This window comes from Falco naumanni, chromosome 3, assembly GCF_017639655.2.
Source record: "Falco naumanni isolate bFalNau1 chromosome 3, bFalNau1.pat, whole genome shotgun sequence".
Taxonomy (NCBI): Eukaryota; Metazoa; Chordata; class Aves; order Falconiformes; family Falconidae; genus Falco; species Falco naumanni.
Window position 1 is genome coordinate 50,167,324 of NC_054056.1, and position 20,917 is coordinate 50,188,240.

Genomic DNA, 20,917 nt, shown 5'->3' on the forward strand with positions numbered 1-20,917 from the left:
GTAAGTGAAATATCAAGCATCTGACTAGGTTATAAAAGATTACTTTTTACACTGTAGAGGTCTTACCTCCAGAGATCTTCCAGCATCTGCTTTCAGTCTGTGCTTAAGAATATCTACCATTTCATACACAGAGCATTCCACTTGCTGACTCTGTCTAGAAAAACAAACTTACAGTCACCCACAGGAAATCAAACATAAGGAACACCTTTTGTTATTTTCCAGGCATATACCCCAAGTCCCACTGCACTGTGAAGAATTCTATGCGCAGGGAAATACCCTCACTTGTCAGTTTGTTCCTATTGTTTAGCCATACAAAGAATGTGAGACATTAAGATATGCAGACTACCATGAAACCCATTTGTCAGACTCTGTAATAGCTGACTCAACTGGACTTCATAAAAATTAAAGAAAAATAAACGTTATTTTCAAGCTATAGTTAATAAAATAGGTTTACGATGATGTTGATGCAGTAAGGTAATCTCTGAAATCAGTCAGTAAAATAAAAGCAAAACAAAAAAAATTAGAAGATATCTTATTTTGCACAGTAAGCATAAATATTTTTTTGAAGGAGAACTGAACTACTATTCCTCTATAACCTGAAAAATAAGGATAGGGAAAAAAAATTGCAGTGCTGCGAGAATGGGACGCCTTAGAGTAGCTAGATAGCATTAAGAATCAAGCAATTAACATGGAGATGAGATTTCAAGTCTTACCCATCTTCATTTTTCTTGCTACTGATAAGAATGACATAAGAAGAAAAATATGAAATGTTAAACACTACAGATGCAGTTTTACATCTTCTGTATTCAAGATACTTGAGAGTTTCTCCCTTGCATCCTGAGACTATCATTTTGCTTTAGACTAGTACCCTGTTACAATAATATTTTAAAAGTAAACTCTCTATGCATAAAAAAGTAATACATAAATAATCCCTCCCAAATATGGCCTTCAAATATGTACAATTAATAAACCTACTGAGACAGTTTGTGAGCAGCAGAGACAGCAAGTTTTTCTATCTGTTCCAGGAAAGAAAGCACATCTATAGGTTCATCTTCTGGCAAAATTATCAGAGCAGTGTTCGACATATCCTCCAGAATTCTTTCAATTCTGCATTCCAGGGTATCAGCTGCTTCTTTGACCACGTAGTCCAACTCCCTCAGGGTACTATAAACATTCTCAATAACTAAGCAAGAAAAACAAAATTAAAACAAATCATGCAAAATACAGACCTCTTAAATCTCATCTCCCCTTCCCCCCACCCCCACCTTGGTATTAAAAGAAAATGAGGATTTAATATGAATTAAATATGCAATTAAAGCCTGAAACAGAAACACGATGGACTTGCTACTTTGGAATCTTTAAATGAAACCATTTTATAATAAACAATACAATAGCTTTTAAAATACCTTTTCTGTATTAAAGAACATTGTAATGAAAAGGATCAACAAAATACAATGGAAAATAGGAAGCATACAACTGTGCAAACACTATTTTACATACATACACAGTGAAATCCAGTACTTTTATAATTGTAATTAACTTATAAATTCAATGGCTAAATTTCCCCCAGTCAAGATTACACACTGGTTAAATCACTAGATTTCTTCTTTCATGTGTATGGTCTAACTTACTTTGGAAAGAGATAAACTGAGTGCTTTAACAGATCGGTTGATTAAACTAAAGGTAAAAACAACTGTTTCTGAATAAACTGGATAAATTCTTTCCATGTCTTTCATACTTTTCATTGCAAAAAAGAAAGAAATATGTCACCTGACACCCTTTGTCTTTGTATTTATTACCAGATAGTATCATTTGAATCACCAATAATCCTACTGTATGTAGAAAGAAATTACTATGACATCTAAGACATGGCAGTGTGACAGTGGTGTCCAACTGCTGATGCTTTAAGTGGAAAACATAATTTATTCCTATTAGGAAATGAGTGATGGAGCTTGTATTTTTTGTTGACTAAAACAGACAAAGAATCCGACCAATTTCTTAGCTTTTTTTTTTTTTTTTTTTTTTTTGTAACGTATAAATTAGGTAGTCATAAATCCATTTTTTCATCTTGTCTCCTGAGTTCCAGTCTAGAAGGCAACCATGGGCCCCCATACTTCTACATATTAGAGGAAATAAGGCACTTAAGACATTAAGTTCATGCGCAGTGAGTTCAGCACATGGCTGGCAGGTCAGAGTTATTTTGTGTACACTGAACCAATAGCTAATTTTTAAGTGCCCAACATTCTGGGCATGTTAAACATTGCACATCTTCAAAAAGATATGATGCATAACACTCAAGAAAAGTACTCCTTTCTATGGGTGATTCCAATTCAGTTACAGCAGCAGGAAACAGGAGGTAGCCCAGATACTCGTGCTGCATAACATCTATCTTGGCAAAAATGGCCAGGTGCCACCAAAGCCAAAGTTGATCCAAAGAACCATTAAAACCTGCATTATAGTTACTCAGATAATTAATGAAACGCAGAGAGTATCTAAATGGATAAATAAATAAATGACATTGTAAAGACCTTCCTTATGATGTGATACTAAACAATGCAAAGCAAACACAATTCATTTTAGAGCTATAAAACAAAGATAAAAAAACACTTGCCATTGGATTTTTGTGCTCTGGTCAGGCAAAGGTCAAGTTAAGCTAAAAGGTGACCAGTCCTGCCTTAAGCACCAGTCAGAGCCCTGTGCACCAGTGCACATGAGAGAGTCACACATGAACAGCTGTACAAACCCATGCCCCATTTCACATTCATATTTAGGCTTCATCTGTTCTTGTTTATCTTGCTGGTTTTTATTTTGAAGAAAAGTGAAAGCCTAATGTCAGCCTACCTCAACTGAAAACTGATTTAAAAGCATGAGCTATTGTTTTCTCATGGAACTGCAACATAAAAGTCTTGCTGATGATTTTATGAATGTCCATTCCAATAACGCTTTTATAACAGTTAATCAATGTTATGCCGTATTTGATAGGGATAAGACTGTATCTTACTGTTGTGTGGAAAAAGATCGATGCATAATTGGTGATTATAAAAAAAGTTTTCTTAGAAAAAAAACAGGATTTGGGCAGAAATCTCCAAATACTATATATCTCTTACTAATTTCAACCTTGGATTTAGACATGTCACTTTGAGGATGTTCAGCATAAGTTATGAAGATTTTTCTATAGATAAGAGATTATTAAAGCATCCCATGTCTGTTCTCGTCTCACATTCTTGTAGCAGTCAGGCTGTAATTATCTACCTAAAGAGAGGTCAGTCCACCTCCATATTATCCATTATTGATTTTTCCAGTAGGCAGTGATGAACTTGCAACAAGAAGTCCAAGGGCAATCAAGAAAGACTTCAGGGCCTTGGCATGACTGGTTAAGGGATCAGGAGCACAAGCAGTATTCTCCTCTATCCTGCCAGTAGCAGGGAACGATGAGGGAAGAAACAAGAATAGCCACCACATCAATACCTGGCTCCAAGCCTGGTGTCACCAGAATAATTCCTTTTTTTTTTTTGTTCATGGGTTGACTTACACAGCAGCAGGCCTGCTGGCAACAGATGGGGTACATCTGTCTGAAAGGGGGAAAAGGATCTTTGCACAGGAGTTAGCAGGGCTCATTGAAAGAGCTTTAAACTAGATGTGAAGGGGGAAAGGGATCCAGGCTCACTAAAGATAACGCTGGGGGCAGCATGCCAGTGTCTGAGGGATGGTGTGCTAGTGAGGTCCTTCCATCTGCTGTCTCAGTGGAGGTAGGAGATGGAGATCCATGCAGCAGCAAAGATGCAAGGGTTATCGATGTGTTGGAAATCACAGAAGCACCTGAAAATGGTCATGTAGGAATTAGGGCTTCACGCCTCAAAATGCCCAACTGAAGCGCATCTACACCAATGCACGCTGCATGGACAACAGGAGGAGCTGGAAGCCATCATGCACAAGAAAACTATGGCATAGTTGCCATCATGGAAGCATGGTGGTATGCCTCACACAACTAAAATGCTGCAATGGATGGCTATAAACTCTTTAGAAGGGATAAGCAAGGAAGGAGAAACAGTGGGGTAGCCTTGTATGTTAGCAAGTGTTTTGACTGCCTAGAGCTTGGTGGTGATGACCATAGGGTTGAGTGTTTATGGGTAAGAATCAGAGGGAAGGCCAACAAGGCAGATATCATGGTGGGAGTCTGTTACTGACCACTCATTCAAGATAAAGAGGCAGATGAAATATTCTACAAGAAAATGGGAGAAGTCTCAAGATCACTAGCCCTTGCTGTCTTGGGGGACTTCAACTTGCCAGATGTCTGCTGGAAATACAAGAGAGCAGAGAGGGAACAGCCTAGGAGGTTCCCGGGGCGTGTGGAAGATAACTTCCTGACACAGCTGGTCAGTGAGCCAGCTAGGGAAGGCACCCTGCTGGACCTGCTGTTTGTGAGCAGAGAGGGACTGGAGGGTGACGTGATGGTGGGAGGCTGTATTAGCTACAGCAATCACAAAATGAAAGGTGGTTTGACTCTTGGAGAAGTAAGGAGGAAGGTCAGGAGAACTGTTGCCTTGGACTTCTGGAGGGCAGACTTTGGCCTCTTGAGGAGATTGGTTGACAGAGTCCCTTGGGAGGCAGTCCTGAAGGACAAAGGAGTCCAGGAAGGGTGGGCATCCTTCAAGAAGGAAATCTTACAGGTGCAGGAGCAGGCTGTCCCCATGTGCTGAAAGACGAATCAGCAGGGAAGACTGGCCTGGCTGAACAGAGAGCTTTGGTTGGAACTCAGGTGAAAAAGGAGAGTTTATGACCTTTGGAAGAAGGGGCAGGGAACTCAGGAGACTACAAGGATGTCCTGAGGGTATGCAAGGAAGAAAACTGAAAGGGCCAAAGCCCAACTAGAACTTAACCTGGCTACTGCTATAAACAACAACTGAAACATTTCTATAAATACATCAGCGACAAAAGGGCTAAGAAGAATTTCCATCCTTTATTGGATGCAGGGGGAAACATAGTGACAAAGCATGACGTACTTAATGCCTTCTTTGTCTCTGTCTTTAATATTAAGACCATTTGTTCCCCTAGCACTCAGCCCTTGAGCTGGAAGACACATGGGGAGCAGAATGAAGCCCCCATAATCCAAGAGGAAATGATCAGTCACCTGCTACACCACTTAAACACACACAAGTCTATGGGGTGTACTGAGGGAGCCAGTGGAAGTACTCACCAAGCCACTTTCCATCATTTATCAGCAGTCCTGGCCAACCAGGGAGGTCCCAGTTTTCTGCAAGTTCGCAAATGTGACACCCATCTACAAGAAGAGCCCGAAGGACGATCTGAGGAAGTACAAACCTGTCCATCTGACCTTGGTGTCAGAGAAGGTTATGGAGCAGATCACCTTGAGCACCACCATGCAGCACGTGCAGGACAACTAGATGATCAGGCCCAGCCAGCATGGGGCTATGAAAGGCAGGTCCTGCTTGATGAACTTGATCTCCTTCTATGACAAGATGACCTGCCTAGCGGATGAGGGAAAGGCTGTGGATGTTGTCTACCTGGACCTTAGTAAAGCCTTTGACACCATTTCCCACAGCATTCTCCTGGAGAAACTGGCTGCTCATGGCTTGGATGGGCATACTCTACGCTAGGTAAAAAGGTGGCTGGATGGCACGGCCCAAAGAGTGGTGGTGAATGGATTTAAATCCAGTTGGCAGCCGGTCACAAGTGGTGTTCCTCAGGGCTCAGTATTGGGGCCAACTCTGTTTCATATCTTTATTGATGGTCTGGATAAGGGGATCGAGTGCACCCTCAGTAAGTTTGCAGATGACACCAAGCTGGGCAGGAGTGTTGATCTGCTTGAGGGCAGGTGGCTCTGCAGAGGGGTCTGGACAGGCTGGACCGATGGGCCAAGGCCAGTTGTGTGAGGTTCAACAAAGAGAAGTGCCGGGTCCTGCAGCTGGGTCATGGCAACCCCATGTAATGCTACAGGCTGGGGGCAGAGTGGCTGAAAAGCTGCCTGGGGGAAAAGGACCTGGGGGTGCCGGTCAACAGCCGGCTGAACACGAGCCAGCAGTGTGCCCAGGGGGCCAACAGCATCCTGGCTTGTATCCAAAACAGTGTGGCCAGCAGGACAAGGGAAGTGATTGCTCCCCTGTATTCAGCACTGGTGAGGCCCCACCTTGAATACTGTGTTCAGTTTTGAGCCCCTCACTGCAGGAAGGGCATTGAGGTGCTGGACCGTGTCCAGAGAAGGGCAGTGAAGCTGGTGAAGGGTCTGGAGCACAAGTCTGATGAGGAGCAGCTGAGGGAACTGGGGCTGTTTAGTATGGAGAAGAGAAGACCAGGGGGATCTTACTTGTCCCTACAACTACCTGAAAGGAAATTGTAACCAGGTGGGTGTCAGAACCTTCTCCCAAATAACAAGCAATAGGACAAGAGGAAATGGCCTCAAGTTGCACCAGGGCAGGTTTAGATTGGATACTAGGAAAAATTTCTTCACTGAAAGAGTTGTCAGGCATTGGAAGAGGCTGCCCAGGTTAAGTGGTTGAGTCACCATCCCTGGACGTATTTGAAAGATGTGTAGATTTGGCGTGCAGAGACATGAGCCTCTTGTGGTGGACTTGACAGTGTTGGGTTAATGGTTGGACTCAATGATCTTAAAGGTCTTTTCCAACCTAAATGATTCCGTGATTCTGTTCCATTTTTATATAGTCATTTACTTGGAAAAAGATCAGAGAGATTATGATAGGGGAAGAAGAAATAAAAATGCATGACAGTTTTAATAGTGTGATGCAACAGCTTAAACTCAGTAAATAAAAATGCCTGGAATTAAATAATGGAACTGCAACACAAGACATAATATGATGCAATATTACTCACTGAACTTTGTAAGAAAATTCCAAAGTCAAGGCTCTACAGACTCTCCCATCAATACAGCAGTATGGATAGCAGTTAAATATGACAAACAATTTACTCAGTTACACAGCTGTAAATTAACTAATTTAGTGACTTCACTGTACTCAGGAACTGAATTTGTAATGCTTCAATTGAGAGGCAAAGTAGAGGGTGAAGCAAAAAGAATCCTTTTACAACACTAATTATCTTCCAGAGGTGAGAAGCCAGAAAGCCTCTTTCTTAAGGAAATAAAAAACCCAGAATATTAGGGGGAAAAAAGTGAGATAACTATTGTACTGTTTTTACATTTTTTTAGCATCAAAATTTATTCTCTCACTGCGCTTCTCACCAAGTCAATTCAATACAGTGACCAATAACATTTAGTAGGATTAAGAAATTCTGACACATTTCAAGAAACTGTGATTCTACAGTGATTTTGCTGCCACTTTATCACAAGACTAAAAAGAGGTGGGTTGTTTATGTGGGAGGACTTAAGAGTGGTAAAGGGACATCACCAGAGAGGCGAAAATAGGATATGCCTGGTAAAGCAAATTGTTTAAGGGCTGTTCAAAGATAGCTGTCAAACAGCCCTGCTTGATCTCCAGTTTAGAGCAGAACATAAACACATCATTTTCATCTTACTCATGTCTGACTTAATTCCATAGTCAGGGGAAAAGGACCTGGCATGTTTCTCCCTCATATAGATGGAGTGCTTTTCCTAAAACTGGCAGGGAAATAGCTGGCAGGTATCATCTAACAACATGAACAGTTCACCATTTCTTCTCCTACTACATACATTTATTGATGTTCAAAGAAGTCCATGACAGCTGCATCAGGCCTGGAGTAAGGGCATCCTCAACTTGTCCTATGAATGGCTTCATCAGTGGTTTCAGTATAACAGGAATCCCATTCAGACATTGTTTGTAATCAATCAACAGATTCTGGAGTCTGAAAGACATGATCACATTTATAATGTGCTTAATTCAGATATTTGAAACAAACGAAGTTTGGACACATCTTCCGTTAATAAGATTTGCAAGTTCTGACCCCATTTTAAAACTAAGAACTCTTCCTCGGTCAAACTAAGCCTCCTTCGCCCCCATGACAGCAGAACCAGACTGGAGAAATATGTACCTCCAGTAAAGTGCCTGTGATCAATTTAGAAAAATTTTCCTCCAAGCAGAATGAATTACAATAAAAAAAAAAAAAAACGGGAAACTGAAAATTTTTGCTCCTTTCTTCCTATCTCACAAGACATGGCATGAAACAACACTGTTTGTTAGAAAAGCCAGATCAAAACCACTTTGGACACCAAATACCCAACAAAAAGAGGCCAGATTCTTAATCAAGACTTACCAATATAGTTTCATGAAAATTGAGCTACACAACGAAGCTTGATAAACAAGAATTATAAGTGAGTGCAACTCTGAAGTCAGATACATAATGGGTTCCTTAACAGAACTGCTGCAAAAAAAGTAATAGCTGTGGTCTGTGGCAGATGAAAACCATGACTCTAAACATCATTGTTACAAACTCTATACTGTGATAACCCATTCATAATATATGCAGGGCTGTTTTTCTCATGTTGCTTAAGCAAAACTCTACCAGTCTCTGAATGTTCCTTCTTTGCTTGGGGAGTCAGTCTGAAGTCTTTTTTAGAGTAGAAAGTAAGTTTGTATTTTTTTATTGCAAACATTTTCTGTACATTTTTGTTTCTCTTGGATGGAAAAAGTTGGGACTGTTGCTTTTTAGAGGACTGTAGCATAGAGTTTGCCTTGCACATTAGAAGTTTTAGGTTAGTTTGTCCTAAAACACTCCACAGATAATTAATGAAAAAATGTCATATAAGAAAGATGGAAAGCTTTAACAAGAGAAAAAGAGGGAAGGGGTTGAATTGAAGTGTTTATAAAACTCGTTGAACTTTGTCCCTTTTTGTCCACTTCTATTTAAAAACAATTTAAAGGATACTCCTCACAATGGATGACTTTTTTAAGACCTATCATTCTTGCTTAAAGAGTTAGAGAATTAATAATCAGCATCCCTGAGAATGAACAGCACAGAATCCAACTGTTACAAGGAGCAGAAAGAAATCATTTAAAATCAACAAAAGTTATTTCAGATATTCACTATGAGAGAGCATATTACAACTTAGGTGATTTATTACCTGTTCAAATGTTTGGGTTGTGCTTTAACCAAGTAGTAAATTCCAGCCTGTTTTTCTAACAGAAAAAAAAGCTTTTGATGTTAACTGTAGTATTTTGGAGTGTAATCCCCATGTTACAGTGCATAGATGCCTTAGCAGTACCAAGGAGCTCCACTTAGAGAGCAGCAGTTGCAGGAACAAAACAAAAGCATCTAGTAATGAGATATTTGTGGAGATAGGAACAACTGCATGTTATCAGTATTAGTAAGGAAATGCCAGGTAAAGCAATTACATTTCAATTACACCATCAAAGAGAAAAATTATAATAAATCAAGAGCACATACAATAGACTGAAAGCTAGGGATTCCCAGTTGTAGATGAGAAATCAATTCCAAAAAGTGCTCACTCACTCCATTTGATGTCTTTTAATCTGCTCTTCATCTGCACACAAGCCAAGGACAACATCTGGAACTTCAAAATGCATTTTTTTCAGGTATTTTGTTTCATAAAGTACTTCCAGGACCGCTGGGTTCAAGTTTACAAGTAACTCCTTCATGTAGCAAGGGGGGAAAAAAAGAAATAGAAAATAAGGCAGTAGTTTGGTGGTTACACGTAGTGTGATATAACTGGAACATACTACAAGATGTAGATGACTAGAGAAGAATTCTAAAATGGATACTCATGTTTTTAGACAGATCTTCGTTCTCCTCCACAAATACCTGGCTTTTCCAACATTAATCTACAATATCTTACACTGTTTTCCATTTCTTGTCACTCCTTCACTGTGCCCTAACCACTTAGCTCCTGTGACTTCCTAAGTTTAATTCTAGTTCTGCAGCTACACTCTGTGGAAGCTAATTTGCCTAGCATCTCAGTTTCTCCATCAGTAGACTAGGGAGAAATTTTGTTAATCTCTGTATACTTTTGGGGGCACTAAATGTTATTAAGATGCTAAATAAATTTGAGAACTGGGTTCTAGTTGTCCGTTATGTTCAACAAATGCCACATCTTAACCATAATTTCTCTGCACTACAGCAGAAAAAAATGATCTGTGAAGTAAGAATGGCAAGATTTTCTATCTCAGCAAGCAGTTTTGAAAGCAAATTAACAGGTGATTGTAATATACTCAACACAGTAATATTGACCACTATAGAAAAGACTATGACCTAATTAAAAAATCCTTCCTTGACTAAAATTCTGCTTAACATAGAAAATAAAACATTAAATAATATCTAAAAAGATGTAGGTAAGTCAACAATAGATATATATTTGATGGGTACTGTCACTTCTACACCTTGAATGAGGCAGGAGCCTTACAAAGAAGAGACATGATGAAGTCTGTACCATAAATATACACAAAAAGGAAAAAAAAACAAAACCCACAGTTCAAGCAGTTCATTTTTTGAACCCTATTAAGATTATCTTAATGCTGTGCTTCTCTATCCATGATATGATTAAAGTAGCATATGTAATACTTAACAGTGCAACAGTCACACAAAAAATAAATCACATTTACCTTGGTTTCTGGGTGCCTGACAAGTAAGGAAGTACACAGGGCATCTCTAGCCTGGTCAGCAAACCTGCACCAGGCCCTATGATAAATAAGTTCAAATTCCAAAAGAACTGAAGCCATTTTATTGTAGCTCTTAACAACTTTTTTCATTTCCAGTGTCTGCAATTCAAAGTAAAAGAAAAAGCAAACACCATTTAAACAATTCAATGAGTCTAACAGTAGAAATGCCCTCCACTAGGCTTCTATGTCACCACCATTAGGAAAACAAAAACAAAAAAAAAGCTTTAAATTATGCTATTTTAGGGATAAGTTCAGACACAGAAATATAGAAATATATTTAAGAATTCAATTATTAACAAGTATTGGACTGCTACAACAACATAACTCTTTTCCTGATTTTTCTTCTCAGTCTTGCCCATAAACCAAAATCTATACTATGAATTAAATAAGGCACTGATGTCCCACTGAGAAAGCTCTAAAAATTATATTCTTACCTGAAGTGTGGCTAGCATTTGAGGTTAAGTATCTCAGTCCTCTTCATTACAGAGCATAGCAAACAGAAGGCTCTAAGCTTAGGTACACAGCCAACAGTGCTACTATTAGGATAAACACGAGTCAAGCCTCAGAAAGGACAAAAGCACTGGCCTAAGTCATCAGCTTACTGTCTCAAGAGAAGTAACTGTCCTGAGCTGCAGAAGAACAGCACTGCAAAAAGGAATTCAAATCCTAGAGCAAACACTAACACCTATCCTGTTGGATGAGCTTGAATACAAGTTGCTAGAAAAGTGAGCCTAGGAGTATAAAAATAAATCATCTATCTGTTAGTAACATGCTTGAAAGCTTAGTATAAAACCTCCTCTGCTAATTTCCAACCTTCAAAAGTGTGGTTTTCGTTTTAAGGAATGTCATTGGATGGTCAATTTTTCTGTATAACTGCTGAGCCCACATAATCTTCCCTGTTACCTAAAACACAGAAGATATGAAGTTATATCACCATTAACTTAAAAACAGTCAAAAAGCAAAGTCTTTTTTCTTTCTCAGCTACTTCATTCTTACTGGTGGTATATTACGTGGTATAGGTGGATTTTCTTTCTGCTTCTGGTATAGTTTTCGAACAAACTCTATGTCCTGGCTGTACTGCTGAAGGACAATGGTATACTTCTCATTAAGATCAATACGATCTTCTCCTATTTGTTCAAGCTTCATCAGAAGTCCCAGCATCTGTTCAGTCTAAAAAAGGATGGAGCATTCACTGCACAAGATGTCAATAGTTCAGAAAGTCATTGTTCATAAACTTTTTCTTTAATTTAGAATACAAGTTATTTAAGTTTGTAAGTTTTTTTTCTGAGAAACACAGAAAAGTCCACCCAGACAAGTTAGTGAATTTTACTTCTACATTTTGTCCCATATAGAATATATTTACTATATTTTGAACCAAGAAACTGCTACCACTACAGTATACTGGAATATTTCATCTTTTTCTGACTCTCAAATCATCACTCTTCTCCTGCAAACAGCTGTGGTAGAACACCTACACCTTTATTCATGCTTCATGAACATCCCATATCATGATCAGGGCCTGAACCAATAAACAGTACTGACTTTAAGGTAACAGATGGCAGAAATTATTTCATTTCTCCTGCCAGTTGAAAAGGGTAACTTAGAAATCCAACATGAAGCATGGGGAACACCAGGATGAAGAAAGAAAATAAACTTAAAAAAATAGGTGTATAAAATTGGTAAGGAAAGATGGAACATTAAACTGGAACATACAAAAAAAAGATGGAACAATGAACATTATCTTCCAGCACTTCTGCAAGTGACTTCTAGAACACTTGTAATAGGCTTGATGTCCTCCAACGTTACCTCAGCCAGCCACCACCACAGTACAGGATACTGGCAGTAATGAAGGAGTTCAGTAGAAGCTGTGGGTACTCAGCCTTTCTGAGCACCAGAACAAGGGGTTTGTATTCGTAACATTACTTACAGTTACAGTCTTCTCAAACCAGGAATCCACAAATTCTTGTATGGACTCATATAATGCTGCAATTTGGTTCTTAAATTCAAGGTAATCTTTTTCAAACTAGAAAAGGGTAAAATAAAAAAAATATCTATAGTGTTGCTTTCATTTCATACAAAGTTCTTTCCCTGAAGTTTTTGAGGAATTAATTTTATCTGCCTAGTACATGTTTTCAGCACTGAATTAAAGAGAAAAGGGACGCCACCAGTAACAAATGCATTTACATTCTAAGCAAAGCAAACAAAAGTAAGAAATGTTAGGTTATATGATTAAAGCCCTATGCACTCCAGCACACCCAGCACTGCCACAGGAGAGCACTCAGCTCACTGTCCAGGTACAATACCCATCAAGATAAGCAAACTGGCAGGCTCTCTAAACCGCCTTACAGACTAAGTAAGGGAGGTTATTGCCTAGGAGAGGAGGGACTTACTACAGTTTACCAGGGAAAAGCATTTGGGGGCTATACAAAATGTATTATGGGAGTCAGGGAAGAAGCAAAGGCAGGAATCAATGTGGTTTGTGGGAGGAACAACTGCGGAAAAATGAAGGCATGATGGGACAAAAGGAGTCAGTCACATGTGAACAGACTGCTGGTCAGCACATTTGTCTAGCTGTGCCCTGCGCCGGATCAGCACAATCTGTCTTGTCTTCTTACTTATCTCCATTTGTAACCATTTTCATGGGTGAAAGGGTTCTGCGTGCATAACGGTGTATGGGACTTCACGTACTAAGCAACAGAATTGGAAGGGGCTTACAGACAGCTTACAAGAAACATGAAGAGACATTTACCAAGGCCTGTAGTGATAGGAAAAGGGGTAACAGTTTTAAACCTACCCAAAAGGGGGTTGGTTTAGATTGGACATATGCAAGAAAATTTTTACACTGACAATGGTGAGAAACTGGAACAGGTTGTCCAGAGAAGCTGTGGATGCCCCATCCCTGGAAGTGTTTAAAGCCTGTAGAGGGATTTTTAAAGGACCGAGGACGTAAGTTACCATTGTCTGGGTTGGACAACCCAAGCCTGTTAGTTGAAGCTGCAGAGCAGCCTTAAATTGTCCTGGAAACAAGCACTGGGAGAAAGAAAAGAAGCTATGCACAAACAAGAAGCCAGGTGCAGAGCAAGTCCTGGGAACGGCGAAATCAACACACTCTCATCGGCACACTCTGATCAGGCACCTGCAGCATGCTCACCATCAGCGACACGGACACCCACATGGCCAGAGACTTTTATCCAATCACCTGTGTGTAAAGTCGGGTGAGCGGTCGGTTTAAGTTATAAATATGACCTGTTTGTTTAATAAAGTGAGGACAGCATGTAGCCATATTGGTGTGATTGTCATGACTTGGCTGATTCTCCACGGGGGACCCTCTTCGAAGGCCAAGCTGGATGGGGCTTTGAGCAACCTGATCTAGTGGAAGGAGTCCCTTCCCGTGGCAGGGGGGTTGAACTAGATGATCTTTAAAGGTCACTTCCAACCCAATACATTCTGTGATTCCATGGAGACCATGGGTCACTGGGGACTGTGCACCTGTAGAGTCAGCAAATGGACAGACTGGAGGATATCAAGGTCTAAGTCTCATCAGTCAACGTAGGAACCATGGATCATAGCAACTAGAAACATGGAGCATGTGCATACTGTGTGGGTGGGTGTGTCACATGCAACGGCTAAAGAATACCAAACCAAACTAGGCAGAAAATAGGACAGAAGCTTAGGAACCAAGTGTTGGAGCAGTCACAAGTCTGGGCTGGATATTAAAGAGATTGGAGTGGTCTAAGAGTTGGCTGTCAGAGGGCCCAGAGGGCCCAAGCCAGCTACCAGAGAGATGGTAGGGTCTGAAGGTCAGCTACTGATAAGGCTGTAAGCCTGAACCAGCTACAATGAAGAACTGTTTGCATGTGTGTGTGTCAGCAACCAGGACAGCAAGGGGATCCAGGGGCCAGGTAGAGGGCAGGCTGATTGCCTAAGACCAGTTACTGGAGGAACTCATGTGTCTGTGCATGTGCATGTGTGTATAGGTCCGAGTACCAGCAACTGGAGTGGGGCTGTGGGCCTTGCGGGTGTTGTAAGTCCAGGAACTGAGAAGACCTAAGTATCCAGGGACCAGCTGATGGATAGACTGAGTGTCTTACTTGAGGGATCCATGTATATGTACTTTTCACTAACAGGCTTTCCTCCTGCTCAGCCAGAGAGGTACAGGATAAGGCCATTAATACTGTTTGTCGTGAGCTGAGTGGCCAGGCCTGTGTCTAAGTGTATTGTCCCTATGTGTGCATACCTATTGGGAATTACATGCCCATCCTTGCAGTTGATAGGACCTGGGGACATGGAACTGCAACAGCCTCACCTCTACTGGGCTACCACATTTGGCAACTTCTAACTGGGAGTAATTTGGGTATTTATCCATAATACCTTTTCCTGAAAGTCCAAAATACTGAGGACCTACAAAAAGAGTTCAGTATAAACTTCCTCTTGAAGAAAGCATTACACAGGCTTGGGAAGACAGTCCATTATATATATTGCTCCAACCATCTAGGTATAGAAAAGCCACACACTTTAAATTCCAGTTAACAGTAAATGTTCTCTTTCAGAAAAGAGCCACACAGCAAGTATTACAGAAATGTAAGCCATCAGCCAGCTAGAAGAAACCCAAATAAACATTTAAAGGAAAGTCCCTGACAGTTGCAAGCTGCAGTTCAGGAAGGCAAGAGTTTAAAGTCAACATTTCTAGAACTTCTATTGTGAGCCAATTAATCCTGCAAAGCAAGCAGGCTACAACTCAAAAAAAAACATGTACAGGATGTATTAGAACATGAGTCTGAAGCACTTGAAAAATTACCTTGGTTTTTACCACACTGCTCAGCACAGGGAGTGGTATCATTCACTTCTCCCTCTAAAATGTTCATCTAAGTGCCTTCCTTATAATACTGCCTTTACTATTCCATTAAGTATTTTCAGTAACTCTGAGTACCTCTTGCAACTAGATAAACCGTATTTAACGCATTGACCTGCCTGAATTAGTTTTCAGTCTGCAGTTCAACATATATGCATATCAAAACAAACAAGTTTAGGAAAGGTTGTTTGTAGCATTACCTATCACACAAAAACTAGTTTATCAAAAATTAACAAAAACATTTGAAATAAAAGCCAAATTTACCCAAAGATTTTCAAATTGTATTAAATGATATGAAAGTACTATTATTACAGCAAAATACTATTTGCAGTTACAAAATTTAAACTTCTTTGCATAACTCCAGTGAAAAGCACATAATTAAGGGAGTGATTGTCAGACAAGGGCTGAATGTATGTACCTCTTTTTTTCTGTGATCCAGAACATCATACTGTTTGGATTTGGTGTTTGTAGCAATGCTTTGGTAATGAGCACTGATCTCTTCAATACCTTCTATTTTTATACAATGAAGCTCTAAAAGGCTTTCCATAACATTGCTCATATCTGAAATCTTCTCCAAACGTTTACAGAATGTATCAAATCTTCCAAATATATAGTTTTCACTAAAAATAAAAAAGCAACAGAAGGACTTTTATGCAAATCTATTTATAATAGATCTTTTCTATTTAACATATGTATATTCTACCAAACTGCTACCAAATTTCCCTTAAAAAAATCTATGCTGCAATAATTACAAATCAAGTAAAAAAACAATTTAAAATAATGGATATAAACCAAAAAATACTTAATCCTTACATATGTCAATAAAACGCCATGTTTCACAAGAGTTACCCTTTTAAGACATTTGAAGAGATCAAAAAGTGACTGTACAATACTAAGAAATGCCTCATGCTTTAAGTGCCAAAACAGGTAAAACTCCCCTCGGGTAATACTCCCCCTTGTTTAGTCAGCCCAAAGCTGACTAAATTCCTCTGGAGTCTTTTCACTTATATTCATGATGCAAATTTGTTGGGATTTCAGATCATACATGAACATATGTATTAAATTAACACATGCATAAATTCCCCTGAAGTGCCTATGGACATCTGCTAAATCAACAAGTGACTGGCAAAAACCTGTCACTGGCTTATTCCTCAATAGTAAAAAAAAAAAAAAAAAAACACAAAAAACAACAAACTTCTGCAAGGTCATGTTCTTCTTATAACAAATACTGCATTTTAATAGAGTATTTAGCTTTTCTGCTAGCCAGAAGAGATAATATTTCATTTATAAATTCAATAAATTAATATGACTCAATATTAGAGTAAATTATTTACCTGAAATCAAATTGCCTGTCAGTTGGATTTTCCTTTAGCTCCTCCTTAATTCTCTGAAAGGATGTTTGGTACTGTTCTTTGAGGGAAATGCATTGCTCTATCCTCTTTAGCAATTCTTGCCTGAGGAAGAAAGGACATAAGACAGAAAATCATCCCAAAAAGGTCTTCAAAAGAGTATAAATAAAAATAGAACATTTTAGTCAGATACGCAACTTTGCAAAATAAGAATACAAAATTATACATTACCTGAAAAATGGTCAAAATATGAGGATTACATTAAAAGTGGGATTTTTTTAATTTGTTATCTAGGTTGGATATTTTTAGTTTAGGTTTTATTGTCTTTAAACCAAAACTTCCACAGCATAGTCCAGAAAGGACGTACCAGGTAAACCCTGGCTACCGACTGCCTGCAGTTTGGCCATTTCTCATCCTCTGTAAACTGGGTATTGCTGATAGGTTTTCCTTGGTTTGCTTCTTTGTTTTTCTAAGCTGACAAGACTGGAGAGGTATTTTTCCAGACTACAGTAAGCATGAGGAAAACCTTGTTTCTTCAGAAAGATACACCAAGAAGATCTTGGTTCCCAAGGCCACAAATAGCTACCTCTTACACACAGTTGTTCATTAACCCAGAGGTGCTACCATAAATGAGATACATAGATGACGCATGGAAATTAGCCATAAGCCATTTACCCAAAACTGTTGCCCCACTCTGGCTTTGTCCTTCATCTTCCAAAAGATCATTGGGAATTAAAATGATAGTCAAACTTCACAGCTTGAAACCACTAGCTGCGACAGAGAGAAACTTTTGCAGAGATAGCAACAGCAAATAAGTAAATAAGAAGAATGTCTCAAAAATAATTTCAGCCAGAATAAACACAAAAAAAAAAAGTATTTACTTTTATTTACATTAATTCTTTAGAATAAACATAGCCAGTACTTAACTGATTACAGGTAATTTCTGAAAACTTCCTTTTACCCACTCAAAATACAAGAGGAATCCAAATTATTTGTTAGATTTACTTTTATGTCTCCTAGCCTGTTACTTCAGTGTCAGCTTTGACTTGGCTGCAATTTAAGCACAGGCATCCTGACTATGTCTCAGTGAAGTCTGTAAAACCTTTTCCTTCTCACCTCCGTAACCATAATGTCGTTCCAATTATACTCTTTCAAGAGACTATTCCAATCATTATTTTTCTAGTTGATAACTTCAGATGTCATGCTCATATTAACACCTCTCTGTGGTTGCCCCATTCTCTTCTGCATCAAAATAATTGACTTGTTCTTATAGTATGTGTCCTTCCTAGGCTATCTCCACTTCTCATCCTTCACACGCATTTGTTCTGCCAGTGATGTCAGCATTCACCACTGAAGTTTCATACAAACACATCTGTGCTTCCACTTATGCTGTATGTAGTACTGGGAGCAGCTCCTTACAAGTATCCATAAGTTACTAACTCATTCCTTCCTAATGTCTCCTTTAGTTCTCCTGGCCGTGATGCCTACAAAACATCCAAGGGCATCACAACGTTTGCTGAAAACACTGTCATTCCAGCTGACCAACACTGCATGACTGCTGTTTTTTCTCCATCCCTCTTTCCTCCCCCTATCTCACTATTCACTTCTTATATTTCATGTTGCAAGCTCTTCTTATGTTTTGGATTGCAAGCTCCTTAGAGCTGAGGCAAACTTTTTTGTTCATTTCCATTGCTGAAAACCAGGAACTCTTGCTATACTAACAGCTGTAATAAAAACAATAGAAAAGAACAAAACTAGTCTCAGGCATGTCTAACCAGGAAACTTACAGTAAATCTAGTTTTCTAGTTTTCACTGGCACCATTTACACTCTTCACATGTTTGCTCATACAGCATTCCCCATGGAATACTCAGAAAATACAAGTCTAAGTCCCATCCTATCCCCCACCCGCATACTTTGCTCCAAAAAGAGTATGACTGAACTATGATTCTGGTTCTGCTATAAATTGCCCCCTTCCTCAAACTGACTTTCCTATCCAGTAACAGCAAAATATTAACCTTAGATGGAACTGTGCCAGTCTGTCCTTGGAGCTCCTTTATGAAGAACCTTATCTCCCTGTTCTAATTGTTCAAGTGTGTTTGTCTAAAAAAAGCCATGGGGACAAAATAATGAGTGTTGTATACTGGTATACATTACACCCTTTTCAATAACAGTTTTTTTCACAACACATAGTAAATTTATTTTTTCAGAGTACTTAATTCAACACAAAATGAGTATCACAAGCTTAAAATTAACATGGAAATCAGCGCCTGGCAGGAGAACAAAGGGCTACTTAAACCTACCTTTTAATAATCTTGATGACTAATCTATAATTTTACTTCTAGTGTTAACAAAAGAAGATTAAATCATTAAAAGTCTATCACCTGTCCAGATCCCAGATTTTTGAAACACCTTCACATAGATATGTCTTGCATGTCTTAATCATTTGATTAGTGATTTTAAGAAGAAGAGACGTCATGCGCTCTGACGTGTTGTAGTACGGTGATATACAGTAGATCATATAGACAGTATTCATTAAACTGGGTACGTGTTCCATCATTGTTGCCTACAACAGCAAAAAATGGGCAAGTCAACACTTCAGATTTCCTAAAAATTAACACAATGGAAAATGTAACAGCTCTGGCAATATGTTTGTCAGTGGATAAACACTTCTTGATTGTAACACATCGCTCTTGTAGACATCTCATTATGAACTGGACCAGCCGATTCATTTGCAGGAACCTTACACATTATGACCAAAAAAAAAAAAAAAAATGGGGAATGGGTAACAAATAAATGAATAGTTCTTCTTCCAGAGTGGGAGTTTCCAGAGGAAAAACAGAGGCTACAGTATACTATTTGGCCATGGCCTCCGGTGTATGAGGTGCTGTACTGTGCTTTGCAAAGGAATATGCTACCTGAGGAAAGCCATGCACTGCTACAAAAGGCATGCTCTAGGAAGGACAAGAATAAAGTTGGCCATTGCTCATTTTACCTAGATCTGTACAGAAGAGAAATCCAGAAGGGGGAGACAAGGCAACAATAATCTCTCTTACCGAGGATACTGAACTATAGAGTTTTCTGTCCCACAGAAATGAATGCAAGGCAGATCTACTGAGAATCCAATGATACAAAGATCTAGCATCCAAACCCCCTTGCTTTCTAACCTCACCTAAGAGGGAAGCTAGGTGCAGCTGGGTAAGGAGTCCAGATATAATAAAACTCACTAACAGCAGACTGTTATTAAGCAAGGTACCCCTTATTGCAGCGCTGGGGCACGCTGGGGATAGCTCCACCATAAATGCTCCAACAATCTGGCAAGCTTTCAGAGGCTATATACCATGAAGTTACACATATACACGAGATTTCCTGGAACTCATTAACACATGCAGATGTCTGGTCCACACAGTGCAGTCATCTGTCTGAGTGGCTGGGGTCGTTGGGGTCTTCTATTGTTGCCATTCTTTTCTAACTTTCTTATCTTTATGGTCCTGCACATCTCTGTAAAGTGAGATTACCCAGGCATCTCCTTATCCCACAACCATCCCACAACCACCCAAGCCTCTGCAGTTTCCTTGTTCTCCAGGCCTCCTTATCTCATAACCATCCCACAACCATCCTGAAGCCCCTTTTGTTCAGGTAAGTATCTACGGTGCTTATGGCATCTTCCTTGTTCTTGGGCCTTAACCCATTCACCAGAGAGAGACAGTGACTGGTCTATCAATGGATAAAAAAAGTATGGTATCTAAAAGTGAAGTCCAATATGGCAGAATGGTGAATATTTGCAGAAGAAAAGCAGTGTAAAATAGCATAACGGATTCAAATAGGGTTCAGGCTTTGAAAACAGTATTTAGAAAAATTGTAAGCAGCTGGATTATGTGTATATCTTCTGAACCACATAAGCTTAGACAGTTTTAGCTGGAGGCTGTATCTTCAGAATTCATACTCTCACTTAAAAAATGAAATCTGAGAGCCACATGGTTATGAAATTAAGTTTTATCATTTGAATCAGAATGTCAGTAAATATATGCTACCTCCAAGAGAAACAGCTTTAACCTGTAAAATAAGTGGAAACTGCCCAATTTCAGCTCAGCTGAGGGCTTAAGATCATTTTATGATACCTACATTAAAACAATTA

General features: G+C 39.3%; 1 protein-coding gene across 1 annotated transcript in view; it reads right to left on the bottom strand.

Moving 5' to 3' along the window:
• Positions 1–20,917, bottom strand: part of LOC121084427 (dynein heavy chain 5, axonemal-like) — a 184,156-nt gene that overhangs the window by 143,572 nt on the left and 19,667 nt on the right. The window contains exons 13-23 of the mRNA XM_040585836.1: positions 19,164–19,345; positions 16,767–16,886; positions 15,851–16,052; positions 12,508–12,603; positions 11,577–11,750; positions 11,394–11,483; positions 10,524–10,679; positions 9,418–9,557; positions 7,661–7,812; positions 976–1,183; positions 67–154 (exon numbers count right to left, since the gene is read on the bottom strand). Of these exons, the coding sequence (XP_040441770.1) occupies positions 67–154; positions 976–1,183; positions 7,661–7,812; positions 9,418–9,557; positions 10,524–10,679; positions 11,394–11,483; positions 11,577–11,750; positions 12,508–12,603; positions 15,851–16,052; positions 16,767–16,886; positions 19,164–19,345 (1,608 nt within the window). The remainder of the gene's footprint in view (positions 1–66; positions 155–975; positions 1,184–7,660; positions 7,813–9,417; positions 9,558–10,523; positions 10,680–11,393; positions 11,484–11,576; positions 11,751–12,507; positions 12,604–15,850; positions 16,053–16,766; positions 16,887–19,163; positions 19,346–20,917) is intronic.